The sequence below is a fragment of the Manis javanica genome, chromosome 2 (genome assembly GCF_040802235.1).
Source record: "Manis javanica isolate MJ-LG chromosome 2, MJ_LKY, whole genome shotgun sequence".
NCBI classification, from domain to species: Eukaryota; Metazoa; Chordata; class Mammalia; order Pholidota; family Manidae; genus Manis; species Manis javanica.
Window position 1 is genome coordinate 122,148,503 of NC_133157.1, and position 22,845 is coordinate 122,171,347.

Genomic DNA, 22,845 nt, shown 5'->3' on the forward strand with positions numbered 1-22,845 from the left:
ACCCCTTGGACTCTACTGAACTTTTCCTGATTATGTGCAGTTTTATGTAGGGACCGTCTTCTCACTTACGTTGTAAGATCTCATTTGGCAAAGATTCCTCTCAGCTCTACACTTAACTTGGAGACTTATTAAATGGTTTATTCCTACTAAGAAATGGAAATAGGGTTCTGTGTATATGCAATTTATTTGTGACATTTAGTTCATTAGAATTTTGCATATACTACCATAACATGAAATATCATGACAAGAAACACTTTATATATTGGGAAATACACTATATTTCTATTTTTAGAAAAAGTAGTAACTTCTTTTCTGCTGATGAAAACAAGACTTGCTGGGTTTTTCCTTACATTCTGTATAAATTTGGTCAGTTTCAGTAATTAGAATAGGAGGCAGATGAGACCAAGGACATGGTTTGATTGGCTTCTGTCTTTTTCATAATACCTGTCAGTTGTCCTAAAAGGCACCGTCTTGATTGAGAAGAATAACTGAGTTGGTGCAATGGGTCACGCACATAACTTTTTGGTATTGGCAAAGCAAATCAGAAGAAAAAAACCTACTGAAAATGAACACATCCTCCTACATGAAAAGTGACATAGTGAAGTGGGAAGAGGCGTGGTCAAATTACTGTGCCTCCCTCCTCCTCTGCCCTTCATCAGCATTCTTCCTTCATGTATTTATCTTGGCTAAAAATCAATGCCTGCAGAGGACCACTACATCATTCACTAAGACTTCCATTGTATTAGGCTTTAAAGAGATATTGAATTTGCTTCTAGTAACCTTTTGGATGGTAATAGTTTCACTAGTTAAAATTTGACTGTGATGAGTGTTCTTTGTAGCTGACAATTAGTAACAGCTTGCACTTTAACCTCTGAAAGCCTCAATCTCCAAGTAAACTTGGATTTATTTACCAATAATCCCAATTTAAAATGGATGTGGGTTTAAGAGTGGTGATTCATGGGTATAAATTTTGATATGGAGGATTTGGATTATAAAAATGGCATAATTTGGGGCCCATCAGCAATTGGGAGCCTTAGGATTCCAAACAACATTTAGTGATTACTGACCTTGACACTGAGCTCTAGTAGTTGAAGTAAGTTTGTAGGTATGCTGCATATTACAAATAACTGGATCCTTTACTGGAGTCATGGGGAAAACAGTTGAAGAAAATATTATTATACTAGAGATTTTTAAAAATCTAGGTAATTCTGGAGGACAAATGCAGACCAAAATAAACTAATGACATTAACTCTTGTACGTTTTTCTTTTTTAATGTCTCAGTGACTTCTAGTACTCTTATCTCTTTTGCTGTAGGCTCTGGACTTGCCTTTTCCATTTTTGTTATGATGTAATGGATAAGACACTGGGTTGAAGCCAAATGTGCTTGAGTTCATATTCCAGCTTCTTGACTGATGTCAAGTCACTTAACCTCTTTGTGCCTCAGTTTATTCTTCTGAAGATAAGGACAGCTATTTAAGAGTTGTTGCAAGAGTTAGGTAAGATGATGTCTGCACAAAATCCAGCACAGGTGTAACAAAAGTTAGTCCTCAATAAGTGATCACTGAAATTTATTATCAATCGGTGACTCTTACTTATCTACCTTACAATGACTTAAGAAAGGATTCAGAAAAAATGGAAGGGAGCTGAACAAGGTTTCTATATAAAATCTGTCTTTTTTGTAAGAAAAGATTTCTAGTGAAATATGTTTATTTTATAAAGATACTGTGTTTGAGATGAGAAGAGAGGATCTGATATTAAATGAATTCAGTTGCATGGCTGAGGTCTGAGTTTGCTGTATAGGATGTAGTGTTTTGGTACAAAATTTTGACTTTTAATGTGGTTATCTATAAAGCTCCTAAGTTGAAGCTGGAGACATCTTCTTTGTAATAGGATTCTAAGGAACTCCAATTATGAAACTCTATTTCTTGGAGTCTTCAGTGTTTTTATAGATATCCAGTGTTCTCACTTGCTTTAAGCTTATGCTGCCTTGAATGGAAATAGACTATGCGTATGATCTAGATATTTTGGGGGGAGGCTGCTTATGACCAGATGATGCAAAAGAACTAAATTGACTTTTAGTTTAAGTGCTAAGTTTAGTTTAAATTACCTGTCAGTGTACTTCATGCTGGTTAATATGAACACTTTTCTTCCTGGAATAAAACACCATTCAGTGCCCCCAGCATTCAGTGTGCTTATAGCAGACAATAAAGTAATTGATGTAGATATCCCTGTCCTTTTTTTCTTTTTAGCTTTTGCATTAGCTAAAGTTCTTTTGGTCATAGCAACAGAAACCAACTTTGGCTGTCTTAAGTGAAGAGGACATTATATTCGAAAGATAAAAGGCTATCTCTTAGAACTGAAGGATGTATTGAACAACCAAGACCCGGGAAGGGAGTAAATGCAGCCAACTCTGGGAATGTTGGCAGAAGCTGTGTGTGGACCCATAGGATGCAATGTTAATGTACCCAGCTTCTGTGGTACCCATATGTGTGTTGGAGGTTCTCAAGGCCACTCCCACATTCAGAGATTCACCAGAAAGACTCATGGCACTCAGAACATAGTTGTACTCACAGTTCAGATTTATTACAGTGATGTAATAAGGATATGCATCTGAACCATGGTGGAAAAAGGCACAGGAAGAGTCTGGAGGGACATTATGTTATGCAGGCTTCCTTATGTTCCCTCTCCCACAAGGGAGACAGAATGCACTCCCCTTCAAGGAACAACAGCACAGCATGCATGTGGTGTTTCTACCCAGGGAAGCCCATTAGAGACTTGGCACTCATTGGGAGATACTCATGTAAGCACCCTGTGCACATGCCAAAATTCCAGACTCCTGGAAGGAAAGCAGGTGTTCAGCATACACCACATTGTTTGCCCAGTCAGGGCTGAGTGGACACCCTTATTAGTTAGGGGCAGGTGAGGACCTTCCTGAAATCCAAGTTCCCAAGCACCAGCCAAGGACCAAGCAGGCTTTCCTAAGGCCAGCAGTCTCAGGCTGTTTTCTCACAGCATCTCCATCAATTCCAGGTCTCAAATTCTGGAATGATCGAATCTGACCCACCTGGACTCAGGTGTCTCTGAAATACATTCATTTGCAGGGAGGCTGAATGGAGTGATAGATGGCCACTGGAACCTGCCCTCTGGAATGGAAGGGTGTAGTCCTGAGAAAAGAGGGACTCAGAAAGAGCAAGAAGGACCCACTGTAGTGGGTATTGCATGTTTGAGGTCTCTGGAAGACTTTCATCCTGAGGGGTCTGTGACTCTGTTACAATATGCTGAATCTCAGGACTTCATTGAGTATTTCTGGAGCATATGCTATGTGCCAGTCTCCTGAGCCAGAAGCATGCCTCCAATATTTTCCATTTTGTTTTGAAGAAGAGTGTGTCTATGTGTTATAGATCTTTCCCCTATGCTCTCTGACTTCTTAGGGATTTAAACATCAAATTCAATTTCTCTGGACTTTTGTAGAATACCATGAGTACCAGGTTATTTGGGCAGTGTTATGCTTAACAGAAAGCCATTCATTTTTCTCTTATAGTAATCCTTTGATTTATACAGTAATAGGAAAATTTTAATGCAGAATATATGTATTCCATTACTGTGCTCCCATCCTTTTAAATCTTTTAATTTTATTATTTGCTACAAAAGAAATATAGGTTAAACACTTAAATGCATTTGAAACTGAAATGTGGTCAGTTAATTTTTAAAAAGTCATTAAAGCATATCAAAAAGAAATGAGAGATGTTCCAAGTATTTTAACTCAAATATATTTATTTTGGCTTTTGTATATGCAAATCTTTAAAACTGACAACGTTTGTGAAAGCATCCTGAATGCATAAAGATGTAGTTTTGTAGATGATACTGGAAGTGATGGAAAGTGGTAGAGATAACCTAGAGAGAAAATAGATTGCAAAGGCCCCAGGTGGAGCTGCCAAATACCAATATTTTAGAGATGGATAGAGAAGGAGCCCCCCAAAAGTGACAGGTTGAGTAGCCAATGAATTAGGAGGAAAACCAGATCTTGCAATGCCAGAGGGCCCAGGCAAAAATGTGTTTTTAAGGAGTGACCAATAGGGACAGTGCCTTAGCCATGGTCTCTCTGGATTTTAGCCACAACATGAAGGTGTCCTGTTTCATAAAACAGCAAATGAAAACTAAAGTAAGGTTCAGGAAAAACCCTATGTCCACTTATATAACTAACTTCCAGCCTGAAATCAGTTCATTTATTGGGATCATTTGATTAGTTGATTAGACATAGAGTGGTTCCTCTTAACTTCTGTGTTAATACAAACAAACACATCTTTTCCATAGTCAATACATCTATGTATTGTGATAAGGTATACAATTTGCAGGACTCAGAATATAAACCGAAGCACATCTGTAGCTCTGAAATCATTGCAGGGCAATAAGCATTCACAAAATGGTCAATAAATGTTTTAAAATGTGCTAACAATTTCCCCTAGGTTCTGAAAATAAAAACACAAATCTTTTAAATGTTCAGAAAATGTGTGCCCTCAATAGTAGATCTATTCATCTTCAGGGATTTCCCCTCAGTTGATAAACTGAAAGTTGATTGAGTGTAGACAAGAAGGGCTTTTTTCAAGTTTTAGAAGGACTTTCATGTGCAAAAGGAAAGAGAAGCAGCTTTGGGGTCAATATAAAATTATCTAAAATAGAATTGGATTCATTGAAAGATGATGACTTTAACTGGTGACAGGGAACCACTCATTTAGGGCTTTAAGAGGGAGAGGTTGTTTTGTTTTGTTTGTATTATATGAGTGACAAGATCATTTCTAAGGTCTTTTCCTAGTCTAAGATTTCATGAGTCTATTAAATAACTGTATCTGGGGTCTATAGGATTTAAGGAAAAAAATATATAACATTGATTTTGTAGTTCCGCCTACCTCTAATATTTAGGTAAGATATATAAAAATATCTCAAATCATAGTTAAGAGGACCATAATTATCCATAATCTTGACATTTTAATGGTTATTTTCAATTAAGGTGTTCCCTTTTAATAACTATCTATGGGCACAGTTGTTATTATTTTTTTTCATGCTCAAATGACATTTATTCCTGATTATTCATGTAGTTACTGGCTAATTTATAAATCTGCTTTTAGGGAAGTTTTTTTTAGCTTTAATTTTTATTTATTTATTTATTTCAAAATATTTTTTGTTTTGGTATCATTAATCTACAATTACATGAAGAACATTATGTTTACTAGGCTCTCCCCTTCACCATGTCCCCCCAACATACCCCTTCACAGTCACTGTTCATCAGCGTAGTAAGATGCTGTAAAATCACTACTTGTCTTCTTGGGCACAGTTATTTTTACAAAAGTCCACTCATGGTTCTATACTCCCCCCTTTTTTTTTTCACTGATTTTAGCTATCATGGGATAAAGTTAGGGAAATAGGTCCATTTTCCTGGATTCTTTAGTCCTAAAATTTTTAGAATTTTAGGATTTTTAAGGTTCTTTAGTCCTAAAATCTGTTTGCTGATATGGTGGATAAGAGCAATGCATAAAAAATGTCTAAGGCCATTATGCCAAAGTGAAATAAGCCAGACACGAAAGCATAAATACATCTCATATTCTGTCTCTTTCTCTCCCTCCACCCCCACCTCTCCCTCCACACACACACACACACGTACTTTTATACTAAAGTAGTCACATTCACAGAAATAGAAGGTAGACTAGAGGTTGCCAGGGGCAGGGGAGAGGAGAAAATGGAGAGTTAGTGTTTAATAGATACAGAGTTTCAGTTTGCAAAGATATTTTTCTAGAGATGGATGGTGGCAATAGCTGCACAACATTGTGAACGTACTTCATGCCATTGACTATAAACTTAAAAATGGCTAAAATGGCCAATTTTATATTATGTGTATTTTACCACAATAAAAAAATAAATACACACCAAAAAAAAAAAATCTAAGGCCACAAATGCTTCCTTGAAAAAATGATTTTTGTGGTTTGTGGGCATTTCCTAAACTGTACTGTTTTATTTTTCCTCTGAATTAGTTGATCATGGCCTTGCCAGGTTGGTGACAGCATATTGTGAGCATGGTCATAAAGCTGCCAAAATCAACCCCCTCTTCATTGGACAAACCCTGCAAGAGAACGTGCCTGAAATCCAAGCCCTCCTGCAGACCCTGCAGGGACCCTTTCATACCACAGGTAAAGCCCACTGACAATGCACTGGCCATGTGACAGTTAGCTGCCATCACAGGGCGGGGTTCCTTTCTGTTCTTGAAGAACATACATGCCTTTTGGAGCCAAAGCCTCCATGGGGTGTGAGGAGACAGTGAGGGGCACATTTAAGCACTGTCTAAAGGGAACAGCCTTTAGGTTCTAGAATGGTGTTCTGATAGGGCCCATTTCCTCTGCATTCAAAAGCATATTCACCAAAGAAGGCATACAAATGGCCCAACAGGTATGTGAAGAGGTGCTCAGCATCACTGGTCATCAGGGAAATGCAAATCAAAACCAGAGTGAGAAATCACGTAACTCCTGTTAGAATTATCAAAAAGACAAAAGGTGACAAGTATTAACAGGATGTGGAGAAAAGAGAATCCATGTGCACCATTGGTGAGAATGTGAGTAGGAGCAACCACTATAGAAAAGAATATGGCGGGTCCTCAAAAAATTAAAAATAGAATTACCATATGATACAGCAACCCCACTTTTGGGTTATTTATCCAAAGGAATTGAAATCAGGGTCTTGAAACTTCCAGGAATTTACCTGAGGAAAACAAGATCCCTGATTCGAAAGATACATGCACTCCTATGTTTATTGCTGCATTGTTTGCAATAGCCAAGATATGGAAGCAACCTAAGTGTTCATCAGCAGAGGAATGGATAAAGAAGATGTGGTACATACACACAATGAAATATTATTCAATCATTAAAATAAAAGAAATCCTGCCATTTGCGACATGAATGGATCTAGAGGGTATTATGCTCAGTGAAATAAGCCAGGCAGAGAAAAATACCTTATGATTTCACTTATTTGTGGAATATAAATACAAAGCAAAACAATAAACAAAACAGCAGTAGACTCATAGCCACTAAGAAGGGACTGGTGGTTACCATGGGGGAGGGGTTGGGAAGGGTGGGTAGAAAGGTGAGAGGGATAAAGGGGCAAAAAAATTCTCAATCATGATGTAGGTTGGTCCTCGGGGTAGTACTACAGAATGGAGAATATAGCCAATCATTCTGTATCATCTTCCTGTGTTGACAGATAGCTATACTAGTGGGGGTGAGGATTTAATAATGTGGGTAACTGTTGACCACTGTGGTGTATACTTGAAACTAATGTAAGATTGTACATCAATGATATTTCAATTGAAAAAAATCTTTGGACATAAAAAAAAAAGAAATCATGGTCTTGAAGAGATATATTGTAATAGTAAGATATGAACACAACCTAAATGTCCATCAATAGCAGAGTGGATGAGGAAAATGTGGTATATTTACATACAATAGAATATTATTCAGCCTTAAAAGAGATGGAAATCCTGCCAACTATATAACCTCTTCCACTTTTATGACTACGCTTTCTGCTAGACCATGAGAAAGTACTTATTCTTGTTGCTGATCATACTTAATGATTTATTTTCCTTTATTTATTATTTTTTTGTTTAAATTGCTTTTCAGCTCTTTTGCATTTGATATTTTATCCCCAGTTCCCATTCACCTAGTACACTCTCCTTTGATCTCTAAGCACCCTTTCCTCCCTGTCCATCCTTCACTCCTCATCCCCCTCGAACACATACTTAACCCCAGCTGCCTTTGAGGAGAGTTTGGGCATTCTCCTTTCAGTTTCCATAACCCTCCTCTTTCCTATTCCCCGCCCCCACCTTTAAGAATTTATTTTTTCGTTCCACATAGAAAATAGTCCTTTCAAAATCAAACCATTTTGAAACTAGAGTTATAATGTAAATATTAGGCAAAAAGCGTTTTTCTGTTTAGGTCAAAGGTGTATGAGGAATCATGGCATGAAGAGGTGGGGGTAATGGGTATGGGGGGTGGGTAGTGTGTACCCCTTGGAGCAGGGTGGACAGTTCTGCTCAGTTCCTGATTACTAGCTGATTGTAAAATTGTCACGGTGTTGGAGATCAGCAAAATGTTTTTGCCTAATTAGTAAAGTCTGTATAAATCTCATCAATTCTCATCAATTCTGTTTCCTAAATATTGCTCAAATCTCTTTCTTGCTCAAACTTTAAGGGTGCTGCCTTAGTTAAAATCTTCATTATTTCTCTCCTGACTTTTGGATGTTTTCTCTTTTGCATATGTTGCCTCCAGTTTCAACACCTACTTCTCTCCCTCTACCCACTTTCATACTGCTATGGGAGATATACTTTGAAATTATCACTCTGATGATAACTAAAAGATTTCAGTGACTCCCAATCTCTCAGACAAAAACCTATGCTTTCTATCATCATTTAAATGGCTCTTCAGGAATGGAAAAAGCTTACTGTTTTAAAGTTATCCCCTATATCTTGTTGTATCCTTTTTTTTGCTATATCTAGTTATAGGGTCCCGATGCTATTTTGTCAACTCATATGTCCATTTTTGCATGTATTACTTCCTTTATCTGGAATGATCTCCCATCTACCCCATCAACCTAGGGTCCTCCTGTTCATTTTTAAGCATTCAACAAACATTTCCTGCTCTGTGAAACAAAGCTGCCCAGAGCTTGCCAAGGTAGATTTCAATATTTGGTCACCTATGCTTTCATAGTACTTGGACAACTCTGAACAATAGCACATTTACCAAAACAAATTTTAAAAACCTAATCTGATTTCAGAATAAGGCCACCCTACAAATGTTCTAAAAAATATTCAACACTGATGGACAGTGACTGCAATGGGGTGTTTGTGGGGGGGGACTTGATAATATGGATGAATGTTATAACCACAATATTGCTCATGGGAAACCTTCATAGGATTGTATATCAATGATACCTTCCTTAAAAAAAAATTCAGCATTAGCCCAGAATGTAAAGTTACTTAACAGAAGATACAGTCTTCTTTCTAGGAAAAACCACTAATCTATATGACATTGTATTATTATTTGTTTATAATTTTCTCCCCATGAGTCTATGAGTTTCCTTCAGTAAAAAGACTTTCTTAGTCATGTTTGTACACTCAATGGCAGTAGAGCTTCTGGGATGCAGTGGATTCTTTAAACTTATTATTGGACACATAGAACAAAACTATGTTTATCTATAGCTATGTAACTTTATATCCCTTCTTTTAGAGGCATGGGTTCTGAATATTTTAAATACATGTAGTTAATATAAGAACAGTAGAAAATATGAGAACCCCAGAGCAATTTTTTATGCTGTGTGGTGTTCTGCATTTTCACATTTAATCCTTTTGGGCTTTTTTTTCTTTATTGGGGTAAAATACACATAACCCTTGCCACTTTAACCATTTTAAACATTTAGTGATATTTAGTACGTTCACAATGTTATGCAGGAAATCTTTTGCCTATATGCAGTCATTCCTTATTTTTCCCTCCCCCAGCCCCCGGCAGCTACTAATCTACTTTCTGTCTCTGTGGATTTGCCTAATCTTGACATTTCATATAAATGGAATCCTATAGTGTGTAGCCTTTTGGTTCTGGCTTTTTTCACCTAGTAATATTTCTAAGGATCATCCATCTTGTAGCATAAATCAGTACTTTATTCCTTGATGTGGCTGAATAATACTCTAGTGTATGGCTAGGCCATATTTTGTTTATCCCTTAATCCACCAGTGGACATTTGGGTTACTTCCTATCTCATGTATTCGTCACAACTACCTCATGAGATGCCTTGATTGCTCCTGCTTTACAGATTAAAATGTGAGGCAGAGAGAAGCTAGGCAATGTGTACAGCAACTTTCACCAAGTAGAATGGTCAATCAGTAACAAAGATCTAAAGCTTATTTTAAGAGACCATAAGCAATGTAAAGTAAATGTTGGTTTGTTAAACTCACATTGTAGGTTTAGGCAAATGACAGCTAACTGATTTGTTGCTGAGCTAATAACACAGGGCAAACCTTCCTTTTCTTCCACTAAAGTTCAGGGAGATTTCCCTTTACCTTAAAATGTTGCTTTGCTATCAATATTCACAGTGAGACCAACTGTTCAATAATAGACATTTATAGATATTAATAAGATTTGAACATTGTAGTTGTTATTTCAGGTAAGGTAGGACATATGATTTGTGGTGAATGTTAGGCTTCAAATTTTAGTTTGAAATTATGATAGAATCAAAATTTGGCATAAAACAGAAGGGGTATAATATATCCTTGTGGAGAAAGAGTTTTATGCCCTGTCCTAGTTTTACTATTTCATGGCTTTTTAGAAAAATCTGGATAAATACTGATGGTGACCCAAGTTATTTGGAACAAAATGCTCTGAATGGAGGTATTATTTTGGTGCATTTTGTGATTAGTTACAGGGTTGATTATGCTTTAAAATGCTCCTTTTGATTCCATTTCATAGGATTATTGAACATGGGGAAGGACAAGGCCTCTCTTGAGGAAGTATTAGCCTATCTCAACCAGATATACTGTGGGCATATTTCTATCGAAACCTCCCAACTTCAGAGCCAGGAAGAGAAAGACTGGTTTGCCAGGCGGTTTGAGGAACTAACAAAGGAGACATTTACCATAGAAGAGCGAAAACATCTGTCAAAGCTGATGCTAGACTCTCAGGTATAAAAGTAGCAGCTAATATCAGTGGGACCAGTTGGCTCATTTTCTACAAAGATACATAAATATTGAAGAGAGGGAATTATTGCATTAATTCTCTGACCATCCCACACTTACCCCTATTCCTTCAACACGACAGATAATAAAACATGCACCACTTTATTTTAAGTAGAATATTCTAAGTAGCATAAAGCAGATCACAAAACAGCAGAGCTATTGGTTCTCCTTATCATCAAAATACTTTTAATGTATCTGTCTATTCACTCTATAGAAGTTGCAAAATCCTTAAAATCTTATTTCCCTTTTTATTACCTGAAGTGATCCAAAAAAAAAAAAAGAACCCTGTGTGGAAGAGGCTCTCAATACATGTGAATGGAATTGAATCTCTGGCAGGGCTTTGATCAGGACTCAGGCATATCAAAATGACAAGAAGCCTATTCCAGCGATTTGTAGAGTTGGATAGTTTGCAGCCTTGAGGAAATTGATCTGGAGAGCCCTCTACTAAACTCAAGTTCTGGGAGAGGCAGCGGAAATTGAAGGCCCAGCCCCAACTCCAGAAGAATGAACACACATTCAGAGGGGGTTCCTCTTGGGCTGTTATTCTAGCCCTCAGGTTGTTTCTCCGCATTGCCCACTGCTGTTGAGTGGCCTTGGCAAGGCTTTCCCACTATGCTCTGTGCTCTGGATCATCTTTGTCTGTCTCTGGGGTACGTCATGAAGGGACACTCCTGTGGCCATGTAGAGTCACGTGGGGGCTTGTTAGAGCACACGTAGACATGTCCGAGTTTGACCTGTGTAGTCAGCTAAATTCCTGGAACTCATATGCCTGACTTATGTTCCTTAGGAGTTTGACCACTTCTTGGCCACCAAGTTTGCCACAGTGAAGCGATATGGAGGTGAAGGTGCTGAAAGCATGATGGGCTTTTTCCACAAGTTGCTGAAAATGTCAGCCTACAGTGGCATCACTGATGTTGTAATTGGGATGCCCCATAGAGGGAGGCTTAATTTGCTGACGGGCCTTCTGCAGTTCCCTCCAGAGGTAAGGTACTTTCTCTGATGTACAATTGACTCTAACAGAATAAACAAAGGGTCATAATTTTTTTAGGAAGCCAGCTAAAAATATGAGCCCTTGGTCCAGGAGATAGCTCAGTTAACTGATGGAGCCTAATGCAGTGGGATAGAACCAGTGTTTGAGCTGGTTTTCTGTGTATCCTTGTGCGGATTCTTTCTTCTTTCAGGGATCTTAAAGGTTAGTTTGTTTGCTCAAGGAGGATGTGAATAGATAAATTCTGTTCTTTGAAGCACAGTTTTCTTAATAAAATTGCTCAAGCACAAAGATCTGGCAATTTTATACAATTTTACCTTGCAAGAAGTCAATCTTATGTTCCGTTGATTTGGAAAGTTTATAGTTAATAGATTGTACTAAAACTAATAATACATTGTTACCCTAAGAAATCACCCAAGTGAGTGGTTTTATAAAGAATTGGATCTTGGTGTTCCTGTCCGGTCCCTCTTGGCTGTTCTGTATGTCTCTCCAAAGATCTTAGAGCCGGACTAAAGACTTTACGTAAGGGAACATCAGAGTAACTTGTGTTTACTGAGGTTTGGCCACTATGTGTGGGTAAACCTCACTACTGTTCTTGCCCAGATTAAGATTAAACATAATTATAAAGGTTTAAGGGTCTGTTAAAATTAGATGGAGTGAACAGAACCCATGGAAGGATGTGTTATCCTTAAGACCATTAGAAAATCTATGTGGTGTCATGTTGAGGAGCCAAGGTTTACTATTACTCATACTTTCTTCTGATGCTAAGAGATTGATGATCATCTTTTAAAATGTAAATACCTTAGAAAATGTAGACTATGACAGAAATAAAGTGATCGCAGATGGAGGTATGTGTTTAAATATGTGCAGAAATTCCTAAACCGAAATTGCATGCCTAAGATAATGCAGACAAAAACATTACTCAAAGATACCAAAGTAACGGTTTATTACGTATCTGTGAGAAACACATATGTACCTACACTGTGTGAATATGCATGTTCCTCTGTAGGTAGGTCACTAAGAAGCTTTTGCAAATTGGAGGAGCTTTTGGGTCACTGAATTTGGATACTTTAGAATAAACATGCTGTTTCTTGCTAAACACCTTGGTTTGAACCCAACTTTGTTACTTACTAGCTAAAGACCTTTAATAAATTAATTTCTCTTGCTTGTTCATTTTTTAAATGGGTACTAACATCTGTCTGGTAGAATACTGTAAAAATAAAGTGACAGAATGTATGCAGAGTTCTTTGAGAATTGAACAGTATAGTTTTTTATCTGTGACTTGAGCTAAGCAATAAATATTATCCCCTGTCCAAATGAGATTAAGTCCTATTCAATTAATTTCCTTCCTACTTTTAACAAGATTAACACAAAGTTCTTTGGAAAATATATTCTAACAGGTGTATTTAAGAAAAACCATTCTGCTTATTGCAAGGCAGCAGTCACTATCTGTGTCATGTTAGATTCTTCTTAAAGTATTGGTACTTTGATTATGAAGATCTCCAAATAGTTCCATGTAACTGAACAGTTAGAAGTTTGTGCCTATCCTGTAAATAATGCATGGTAATAATAGTTATACAACCATGGCATAAAGGTTTATCTTTATTGTATGAGTTAAATCAACTACTTCTGCCCTAGCCTCCATTATGATAAATGACATTTTTTTCTCGTATGTTTTTTACAATAGCTAATGTTCCGTAAAATGCGAGGCTTAAGTGAATTTCCGGATAGTATCTCAGCCACTGGAGATGTCCTGTCTCACCTGACCTCCTCAGTTGACCTGGACTTTGGCACACACCATCCCCTTCACGTGACAATGCTGCCCAACCCCTCCCACCTGGAAGCCGTTAACCCTGTGGCTGTGGGGAAGACTCGGGGAAGGCAGCAGTCCAGACAGGATGGGGACTACTCTCCAGATAGTTCGGCTCAGCCCGGGGACAAAGTCATTTGCTTACAGGTACTTGTAGCTTCAGAAAGTGAGGCCAGAGGTTGGGAAGAACAGGAAGAAAGAATGTCCAGATAGGTAGTTCTGAAACAGGATGGCAGCCATGTGAGAGGCAACTGAATGAACTTTTGGGGAAAGAAAATCCTGGGGGTGTTTGAAACATTTTTTTAATAGCCAATAAATTTTGGGAAAAGAAAATCTTGGGGTTGTTTGAAAAAAATTTTAATAGCACATATGAGGTCTGGTCTCAAGGCAGCTGACTTTAGATGTATGTTTTTGCTATGTTTTTTCTTTCTTGACTTATGCATTAATTAAGGGGGTATAGACTGGCATACCTGATGCTTTAAGGGGACGGATGCCATTTCTTTGAAAATATTGCTCTCTAGGAAACTACACGATATCCATTTATCGAACAAGGCTTCAAGAGTCTGGATTTATTTTGTTTGCTTATTTGTTTGTCTGAAAATGAAGGTCTTTGGCATTAAGACAACCACTACAAATTGTTGTAATTGGTGTTTCCCCTACCCCTCAAGTTTTTGTAACCCCACAGGTATCTTTTATTTTTTATTTTATTCTGTTTATTTATTTATTGGCTATTCTTTTTTTTATTGAGGTAGAGTTGATATACAGTATTATATTGGTTGTAGATTTGCAACATAGTGATTCAACAATTATATACATTATGAAATGCACACCATGGTAAGCATAGTTGCCATCTGTCACCATGCAAAGTTATTATAATATTATTGACTACGTTCTCTATACTGTACTTTTCCTCCTTGTGACTTATTTATTTTGTAACTGGAAGTTTGTTCCTTTTTATCTCCTTCACCTATTTTTCCCATCCCTGCCCATCTCCCTTAGGGCAACCACCAGTTTGTTGTCTGTATTTGTGAGTCTATTTCCAACAGGTATCTTTTAGAGGTTTGGACTGTGGGTCACATTTTTTTCCTATGATTATTCGTTTAAATATGAAACTTTAGGTAATAATTAATTCTAGATATCACTAACAGTCTTCAAACCCAACAGAAATAGATAAATCTATTTGGTAGATTATTTGACTATGTATACAAAAAAACACTTTATCTTATTCATGTTAATTTTTCATGTGCTGGAAACTTGCAGTAATTAAACTTGGGGTAGGCAGCAGTAGATTTGACTGTGACATGATGTTCCCCAATAGGAATCTTAAATCATTAGCCAGATATTCTACTTACCTTTCATTCGACTTAATTTGTGACATTCTGCAGTATTTTGGTAATGACATTTACCCTATACAGTAAGCAGGTCTGAAGTAAGAGTTGAAAAGAGCATTTTCTTTAAAGTGATAAGAAACTGACTGCCCTCTTTTGCCTCTCTTGTGTTCCAAAAATAGTTTGCCTTGCTATGTTTGTTCATATCTTACCTTGCTCAAATACACAATTCTCATTTCTCATGGGAACTCTAAATTTGGAGCCTATGAAGTCATGGTGGGTGAGATTCCAGATGCTACCTTTTCTGCCTGTTTTCTCTTTATCCTGGTCCTGGACCTGGTGGACTCTTATTTGGGACCTCCTGTGTGCGTGTTCAACCCCCAACTCTCATCCCCGATGTGTTTGGCTGAATAGCTTCCACCTTGCCCAGTGTTTGTTTGCCCATATGACCTCTTATGCCCACAAAGCTTTATGGGGCATAGTGGGGCATTCTTTTTTGATTTAAGAAGGAAAATAAAATTAGCAAATGACACATGCATGCTTTATGCCAAGAATCCTAAGATTATGATAAAACAATGCAAGCTGTGAATAGATGTTAGGTTCTTACCCATGCCTCTGCTGTAATCTTTTTGTAAAAGAGCAGAAAAAAGGCACATGTCTCTCGCCCTTGCTTTACCAATCTCCTTCTACATCATTACTTCACAAGAAATCCCATCAGTAAGGAGGCCAGGATGTGAGGAGTATTTAGATGCCAGGAAGCTCTTGACCATGTGGCTGAGGGTTGGACTTTACAATGTAGCATGATATAGAAAAGACAAGGTTTTGAACCAGGAGGACTTGAGTTCAGATCCTGGCTTTACTACTTTCTAGTTTGGCATGCTTGGTTCTGTTACATAGGTTCTTTAAATCTCATAGTAAGTGGGAATATTACATTCCTCATAGTGTTCTGAGGATTAAATAAGAATTTATACGTAATAAGTTTCTTGAGCCAGGAGAAAGGCTTGGAAGAGTAGAAAATATGTAGAGAAAAAGGAGGCACCACAGAAGGGTGCCCACACCAGGGACATCTAGTGCAAGCCATGTGAAATATATATTCCTTGTGGACCTTGGTTTTTCTCACCTGGAAAAAGGACTTCCTTATCTGCTCCACTGTCCAACTTGGCTGTTGAGTGGATTAAGAGAGATAAAATGTATAGCACTGTACACTACAGTATAATGTAAGGGTACATTACTAGTATAGATGCTCCAAAATGACAGCCAGCCCCAGAGATTCTAGCAATGGGACATTTCATTTAGGCAAAAGAGTTCTTTCTTTCTTAGCCAAAATATGCTTAAATGAAAATGACTTTCTAAAGGACATTTTCATTGTCGTTTTGAAACATCTATGACCAAGTATTCTTTGTTTATTCATATGTAGGTCTTTTACTTCTGTTATTATTAGCCTTAAGCTAGGGTATATCAGATCATTTTATTAGTTCTGCATTTTGGATGTTTGTGATATAGCCTTTTAAAATATTTTTTATTGAAATATACTTGACATACAACATTATGTAAATTAAGAAGTGAGGCAGAGTAGGAAAGCAAGGTGGAAACCTCCTTCCAAAAACACATAAAGGAAGAAAATACAGCAAATACAACTAAACTTGAAAATGACCTGAAGACTGCAGAACAGACCACCTATACCTGGGGAAGAAGAGAAGACCTCACAGAAGAGGGTAAAGTGGCAGAGCCACAGTCGAGCAGGACCCAAGCCCTTCCCCACCCAGCCTATAGGCAAGAGAAAGAGGAACAGAGCAGGGAGTGGGAAGGATCCCAGGATTGCTGCACACCTGGCCCTGGAGATCTCTTCCAGGAGCACGGGCCCACATTACACTAGGTTCTGGTGATTAGTGGGGTTGGACACCAGGGACAAGTGGAACACTCTGGGAGGCTAAGACTACTCTAGCCATTGTGAAAGGCCAACACCCTCTGCCAGTCCTGAGACCCAAGGCAGAAGTGGCAGTTTGAAAGACTGGCCAGCAGTGGGAAGGGTGTCAGAGGGGCTAGTGTTGGATGGAGCTCTCTCCTCAGGAGAAAGGGTAGGTGGAGGATACATCCCCAGCTCTTCCTCGGCCCAACAGTTTGAGAACTCTTGTGAGCCCCAGGTGCTCCATTCCCCTTGCTGTCAATGGAGCCCCGAGACCCTTCTCTGTGTGCACTGCCAGTGAGCCAACCCACTTGGCCCAGCAGCAGCATCAGACTTTGCTGCCCAGCTGGCAGGGGGAGACTCTCCCAGCTTTTTGGGCTGCTTTTCAGGGAGGAAGCCCAGCCAGGGAGGTGCCTGCAGGAGCCACCACAAGAGTTCCTTCTATCCTATGGGTGTTCAAGCCTGGTGCTCTGCATTCAACCTGGGTAGAATCACACATGAGCCCACCCCATTAACCCTGCAGACCTGCCATTTCTATAGGGCAGGTAGAGGGCAGCCGTGCCCACAGAATTCCCAGCAGAGACTTCTGCACTGATAGTAACAAAGGCAGTGGCTGAAGCAAACTGCTGGTGCAGACTCAGACCACTACAGAAGACAGACAGAAGGGTAACCCTGCCCACTGCATGTCATAGCTGGGGCTCCTGCAAAGTAGAACCAGGCACTGAAGAGTAAAGAATCTTGAGCTTTTGGGCACCATAGGGTACCTTATTCATAAAGCTATTACTCTATAGGCCAGGAAGCATAACAGAGCCATCTAATAGGAAGGAAGGAACCGAGAAACCCTGAAAAAATGAGGAAGCAGAGGAATATGTTCCAAATGAAACTACAGGACATACACCAGAAAGAGGGCTAAATGAAGTGGAGATCACCAAACTTATTGATAAAGATTTCAAAATGAAAGTCATAAACATGCTCACAGATTTAAAGAAAAATATACAAGATCTCAGGGAGGGAGGACTTCAACAAAGAGATAAGAAGACCTGAAAAAGAGCTGCTGAGTGTTGAAGAATACAGTATCTGAAATGAAACAAAATGAGGGATTTAAGAGTAGATTACTGCAGGTAGAGGAGACAGTGAATGAGATAGAAATTAGAGAACAGGAGCACAACAAACTGAGGAACAGAGAGAGAGAAAAGGATCTCTAGGAAGGAAAGAATGATAAGAGAGCTATGTGACCAATCCAGCTGAAACAATATTTGTATAATAGGGGTACCAGAAGGAGAATATAGAGACAAAGCAATTTCTTTGAGGAAATAATTGTTGAAAACTTCCACCATCTTTCCTGGGAAAGAAATAGACACTCAGGTCATGGAAGCTCAAACAGCCCCTAACAAAAGGAACCCAAGGAAGACAACACCAAGACATGTAATAAAATGGCAGAGATCAAGGACAAGGAGAGAGTATTGAAAGAAGCTATACAGAGAAAAAAGATTACTTATAAAGGAAGCCCCATCAGGCTATCAGCAGACTTCTCAGCAGAAATTTTACAGGCCAGAAGAGAGTGCCATGATATATTTAATGTACTGAAACAGAAGGACCTCCAACCAAGAATCCTCTGCCCAAAAAGATTATCATTTAAATTTGAAGCAGGTATTAAACAATTTCCAGATAAACGAAAGTTGAAGGAATTCACCACCACTAAGCCAGCCTTACAGAATATGTTAAAGGCACTGCTGTTGGTGGAAATGTCCCTAAGGCTAAATAGCTTTCACCAGTGAAAATAAACCCACAGTAAAGGTAGTAGACCAACTAATTACCAAGCAAGTATGAAATTAAAACAAAAGAAGCAAAATCAACTATACACAAACTCAGTCAAGAGATATACAAAAAGTGCAGATTATGACATCTAATATAAAAAGTGTGGAGGAGGAAGAAGAAAAAAAAGTACCTTTCGCTTGTGTTTGAAATAAAGTTATCAGCAATTTAAGGTAGACTGTTATATAGTAAGGAAGCTATCCTTGAGCCTTTGGTAATCACAAAACTAAAACCTGCAACAGATACACAAAAAGTTTTTAAAAAAGAAATCGAATCACAACAGTAAAGAAAACCACCAATAACAAAAGAAGAGTATAAGAAAGGAAGAAAGAAACAGAGAGGAGCTATAAAAACAGTCAGAAAACAATTAATAAAATGACAAAAAGCACATATCTATCCAGAATCACCTTAAACATAAATGGACTGAATGTACCTATCAAAAGACATGGAGTGGCAGAATGGCTAAATGAACAAGACCTATCTGTATGCTGTCTACAAGAGACTCATTTCAGACCCAAAGACATACACAGACTAAAAGTGAAGTGATGGAAAAAGATATTTCATGCAAATAATAGGGAGAAAAAGTCAGGAGTAGCAGTACATAGACAAAATTGATTTCAAAACAGAGAGTAACAAGAGACAGAGAAGGACATCATATTTTGACAGAGGGGTCAATGCCACAAGAGGGTGTAATATAACCAGTATAAATATCTATGCATTCAACACAGGAGCAACTAAATATGTAAAACCAAATAGTAACAGAATTAAAGGGGGAAATACATTGCAACACATTCATTTTAGGAGACTTTAACACACCACTCACCATCAATAGATCAACCAGACAGAAAATAATAAGGGACCATATGTTTAATCAGAAGGACTTAACCGACACCTACAGTACATTCCACTCCAAAGTAGCAGGATACACATTTTTTTCAAGTGTAAATGGAACATCCTCCAGAATAGATCATATACTAGGCTACAAAAAGAGCCTTAGTAAATTCAAGAAGATTGAAATTGTATCAAGCAGCTCCTCTGACCACAATGGTATGAAACTAGAAATAAATTACACAAAGAAAACAAAAAACAAACACATTGGTGGCTAAACAACATGCTTCTGGATAATGAATGGATGAATGAACTATTTAAAACACAAATAAAGCAATACACGGAGAAAAATGAAAACAAAAATTCAACAGCCCAAAATCTATGGGATGTGCTAAAGACAGTTGTAGGAGGAAAGTACATAGCAATATAGGCTTACCTCAAGAAACAAGAACAATCCCAAATATACATTTAATCAGAATAAAATATGCATAAACAATACATTTAATCAGAAGGACTTAACAGACATCTACAGTACATTCCACCCCAAAGCAGCAGGATACACATTTTTTTCAAGTGTACATGGAACATCCTCCAGAATAGATCATATACTAGGCCACAAAAAAGTCTTAGTTCACAATTAAAGAAACTAGAAGAAGAAGAACAAATGAAGCCCAAAGTTAGTACAAGGAGGGACATAATAAAATCAGAGCAAAAATAAAGAAAATTGAGAAGAATAAAACATTAGAAAACGAATCAGTGTAACCAGGAGCTGGTTTCTTTGAGAAAACAAACAAAATAGATAAACTCCTAGTCAGACTTATCAAGGAAAAAAGAGTATTACACACATCAACAAAATCAGAAACAAAAAAAGGCATAATCACAACAGATACTGCAGAAATACAAAAAATTACTACAGAATACTATGAAAAATTACATGCCAATAAATTGGACAACCTAGAAGAAATGGACAACTTTCTAGAAAAATTCAAACTTCCAAGACTGACCCAGGAAGAAACAGAAAATCTGAACAGACCAATTGCCAGCAATGAAATCAAATTGGTAAGCAAAAAATTCCCTGAAAACAAAACTCGAAGTCCAGATGGTTTCACAGTTGAATTCTATGAACAATTTACAGAAGAGCTAATACCTATCCTTCTTTTATTTTATTTTATTAAGGTATTATTGATATACACTCTTATGAATGTTTCACATGAAAAGCAATGTGGTTACTACATTCACACATATTATCAAGTCTCCACCCATACCCCATTGCAGTCAACATCCATCAGTGTAGTAAGATGCTACAGATTCGCTATTTGCATTCTCTGTCCTACACTGTCTTCCCCATGACCCCCCACACCATGTGTACTAAACATAATACCCCTCAGTCCCCTTCTGCCTCCCTCCCCACCTGCCCGCCATACCCCTCCCCTTTGGTAACCGCTAGTCCCTTCTTGGAGTCTGTGAATCTGCTGCTGTTTTCTTCCTTCCATACTCCACAAATGACGGAAATCATTTGGCACATGTCTTTCTCTGCCTGACTTATTTCACTGAGCGTAATATCCTCCAGCTCCATCCATGTTGTTGCAAATGGTAGGATTTGTTTCTTTCTTATGGCTGAAAATTACATGCCAATAGGGTTCATTGTGTATATGTACCATATCTTCTTTATCCATTCATCTACTGATGCACACTTAGGTTCCTTCCATATCTTGGCTATTGTAAATAGTACTGTGATAAACATGGGGATGAATATGTCTTTTTGAATCTGAGAACTTGTGTTCTTTGGGTAAGTTCCTAGGAGTGGGATTCCCGATACCCATTCTTCTTAAAGTATTCCAAAATATAGAAAAGGGGGAGATACTTCCAAACCCATTCTATGAGGCAAGCATCAGTCAAATACCAAAACCAGACAAAGACACCAAAAAAAAAAAAGGAAATTCCAGACCAATATGCCAGATGAACATAGAGGCAAAAATCTTTAACAAAATATTCACACACTGAATTAAAATAATACATAAAAAATATCATCCATCATGACCAAGTGGGATTTATTCCAGGGTTGCAAGGATGGTACAGTATTTGTAAATCAATCAATATCATGTACCACATCAACGAAAAGGATGAAAACCACATGATCATCTCAATAGATGCTGAAAAAGCATTTGACAAAGTTGAACATCCATTCAAGTTACAAACTCTCAACAAAATGGGTTCATAGGCTACGTACCTCAACATAATAAAGGCCATACATGACATCCCACAGCCAACATCATAGATAACAGCAAAAAGTTGAAAGATTTTCCTCTAACATTGGGAGCTGCTTTTATTCAACACAGTACTAGAGGTCCTAGCCATGGCAACTAGACAAGATAAAGAGATCAAAGCCATCCAAATTGGTGAGGAAGAAGTTAAACTGTCACTGTCACTGTTTGCTGATGACATGATATAATAAATAGGAAACCCTAAAGACTCCACAAAAAACTATTAGAACTAATAACAGAATTCAGCAAAGTTGCAGGATACAAAATTAATACACAGAATATGTTGCATTCCTATATACTAACAACAAACTAGCAGAAAGAGAAATCAGGAAAACAACTCCATTTGCAACTGCATCAAAAAGAATAAAATACCTGGAATAAGTCTAATCAAGGAGGTGAAATACTTTTACTCTGAAAACTACAAGACACTCATGAGAGAAAGTAAAGAAGACACCAATAAATGGAAACCTATCCCATGCTCATGGATAGGAAGAATTAATATTGTCAAAATGGTCATCCTGCCCAAAGCAATTTACAGATTCAATGCAATCCCTTATCAAAATACTAATGGCATTTTTCAATGAACTAGAACAAGTAGTTCTAAAATTCAGTGGAGCCACAAAAGACCCTGAATAGCTAAAGCAATTCTGAGAAGGAAGTACAAAGCTGGGATTATGCTCCCTGACTTCAAGTTCTACTACAAAGCCACAGTAATCAAAACAACTTGGTACTGGCACAAAAACAGACCTATAGATGAATGAAACAGAATAGAGAGCCTGGGTATAAACCCATGTATCTATGGTCAATTAATATATGATAAAGGATCCATGGATATACAGTGGAGAAAAGACAGCCTCTTCAGTAACTGGTGTTGGCAAAACTGGACAGCTACGTGTAAGAGAGTGAAACTGGATTATTGTCTAACTCCACACACAAAAGTCAACCTGAAATGGATCAAAGACCTGAATGTACGTCAGGAAACCATAAAACTCTTAGAAAAAAACATAGGCAAAAATCTCTTGAATATAAGTATGAGCAGTTTTTTCCTGGACACATCTCCTTGGGCAAAGGAAACAAAATAAAAAATGAACAAGTGGGACAACATCAAAGTAAAAAAAGTTTCTGTACAGCAAAGGACACC

At 37.9% G+C, this 22,845-nt stretch overlaps 1 protein-coding gene across 3 annotated transcripts in view; it reads left to right on the forward strand.

Moving 5' to 3' along the window:
- Window positions 1–22,845, forward strand: part of DHTKD1 (dehydrogenase E1 and transketolase domain containing 1) — a 75,063-nt gene that overhangs the window by 9,860 nt on the left and 42,358 nt on the right. For all 3 annotated transcript variants that reach the window (XM_017658370.3, XM_017658371.3, XM_017658368.3), the window contains exons 2-5: window positions 6,027–6,182; window positions 10,500–10,711; window positions 11,553–11,747; window positions 13,441–13,710. In XM_017658370.3, coding sequence (XP_017513859.3) covers window positions 6,027–6,182; window positions 10,500–10,711; window positions 11,553–11,747; window positions 13,441–13,710 — 833 coding nt within the window. The remainder of the gene's footprint in view (window positions 1–6,026; window positions 6,183–10,499; window positions 10,712–11,552; window positions 11,748–13,440; window positions 13,711–22,845) is intronic.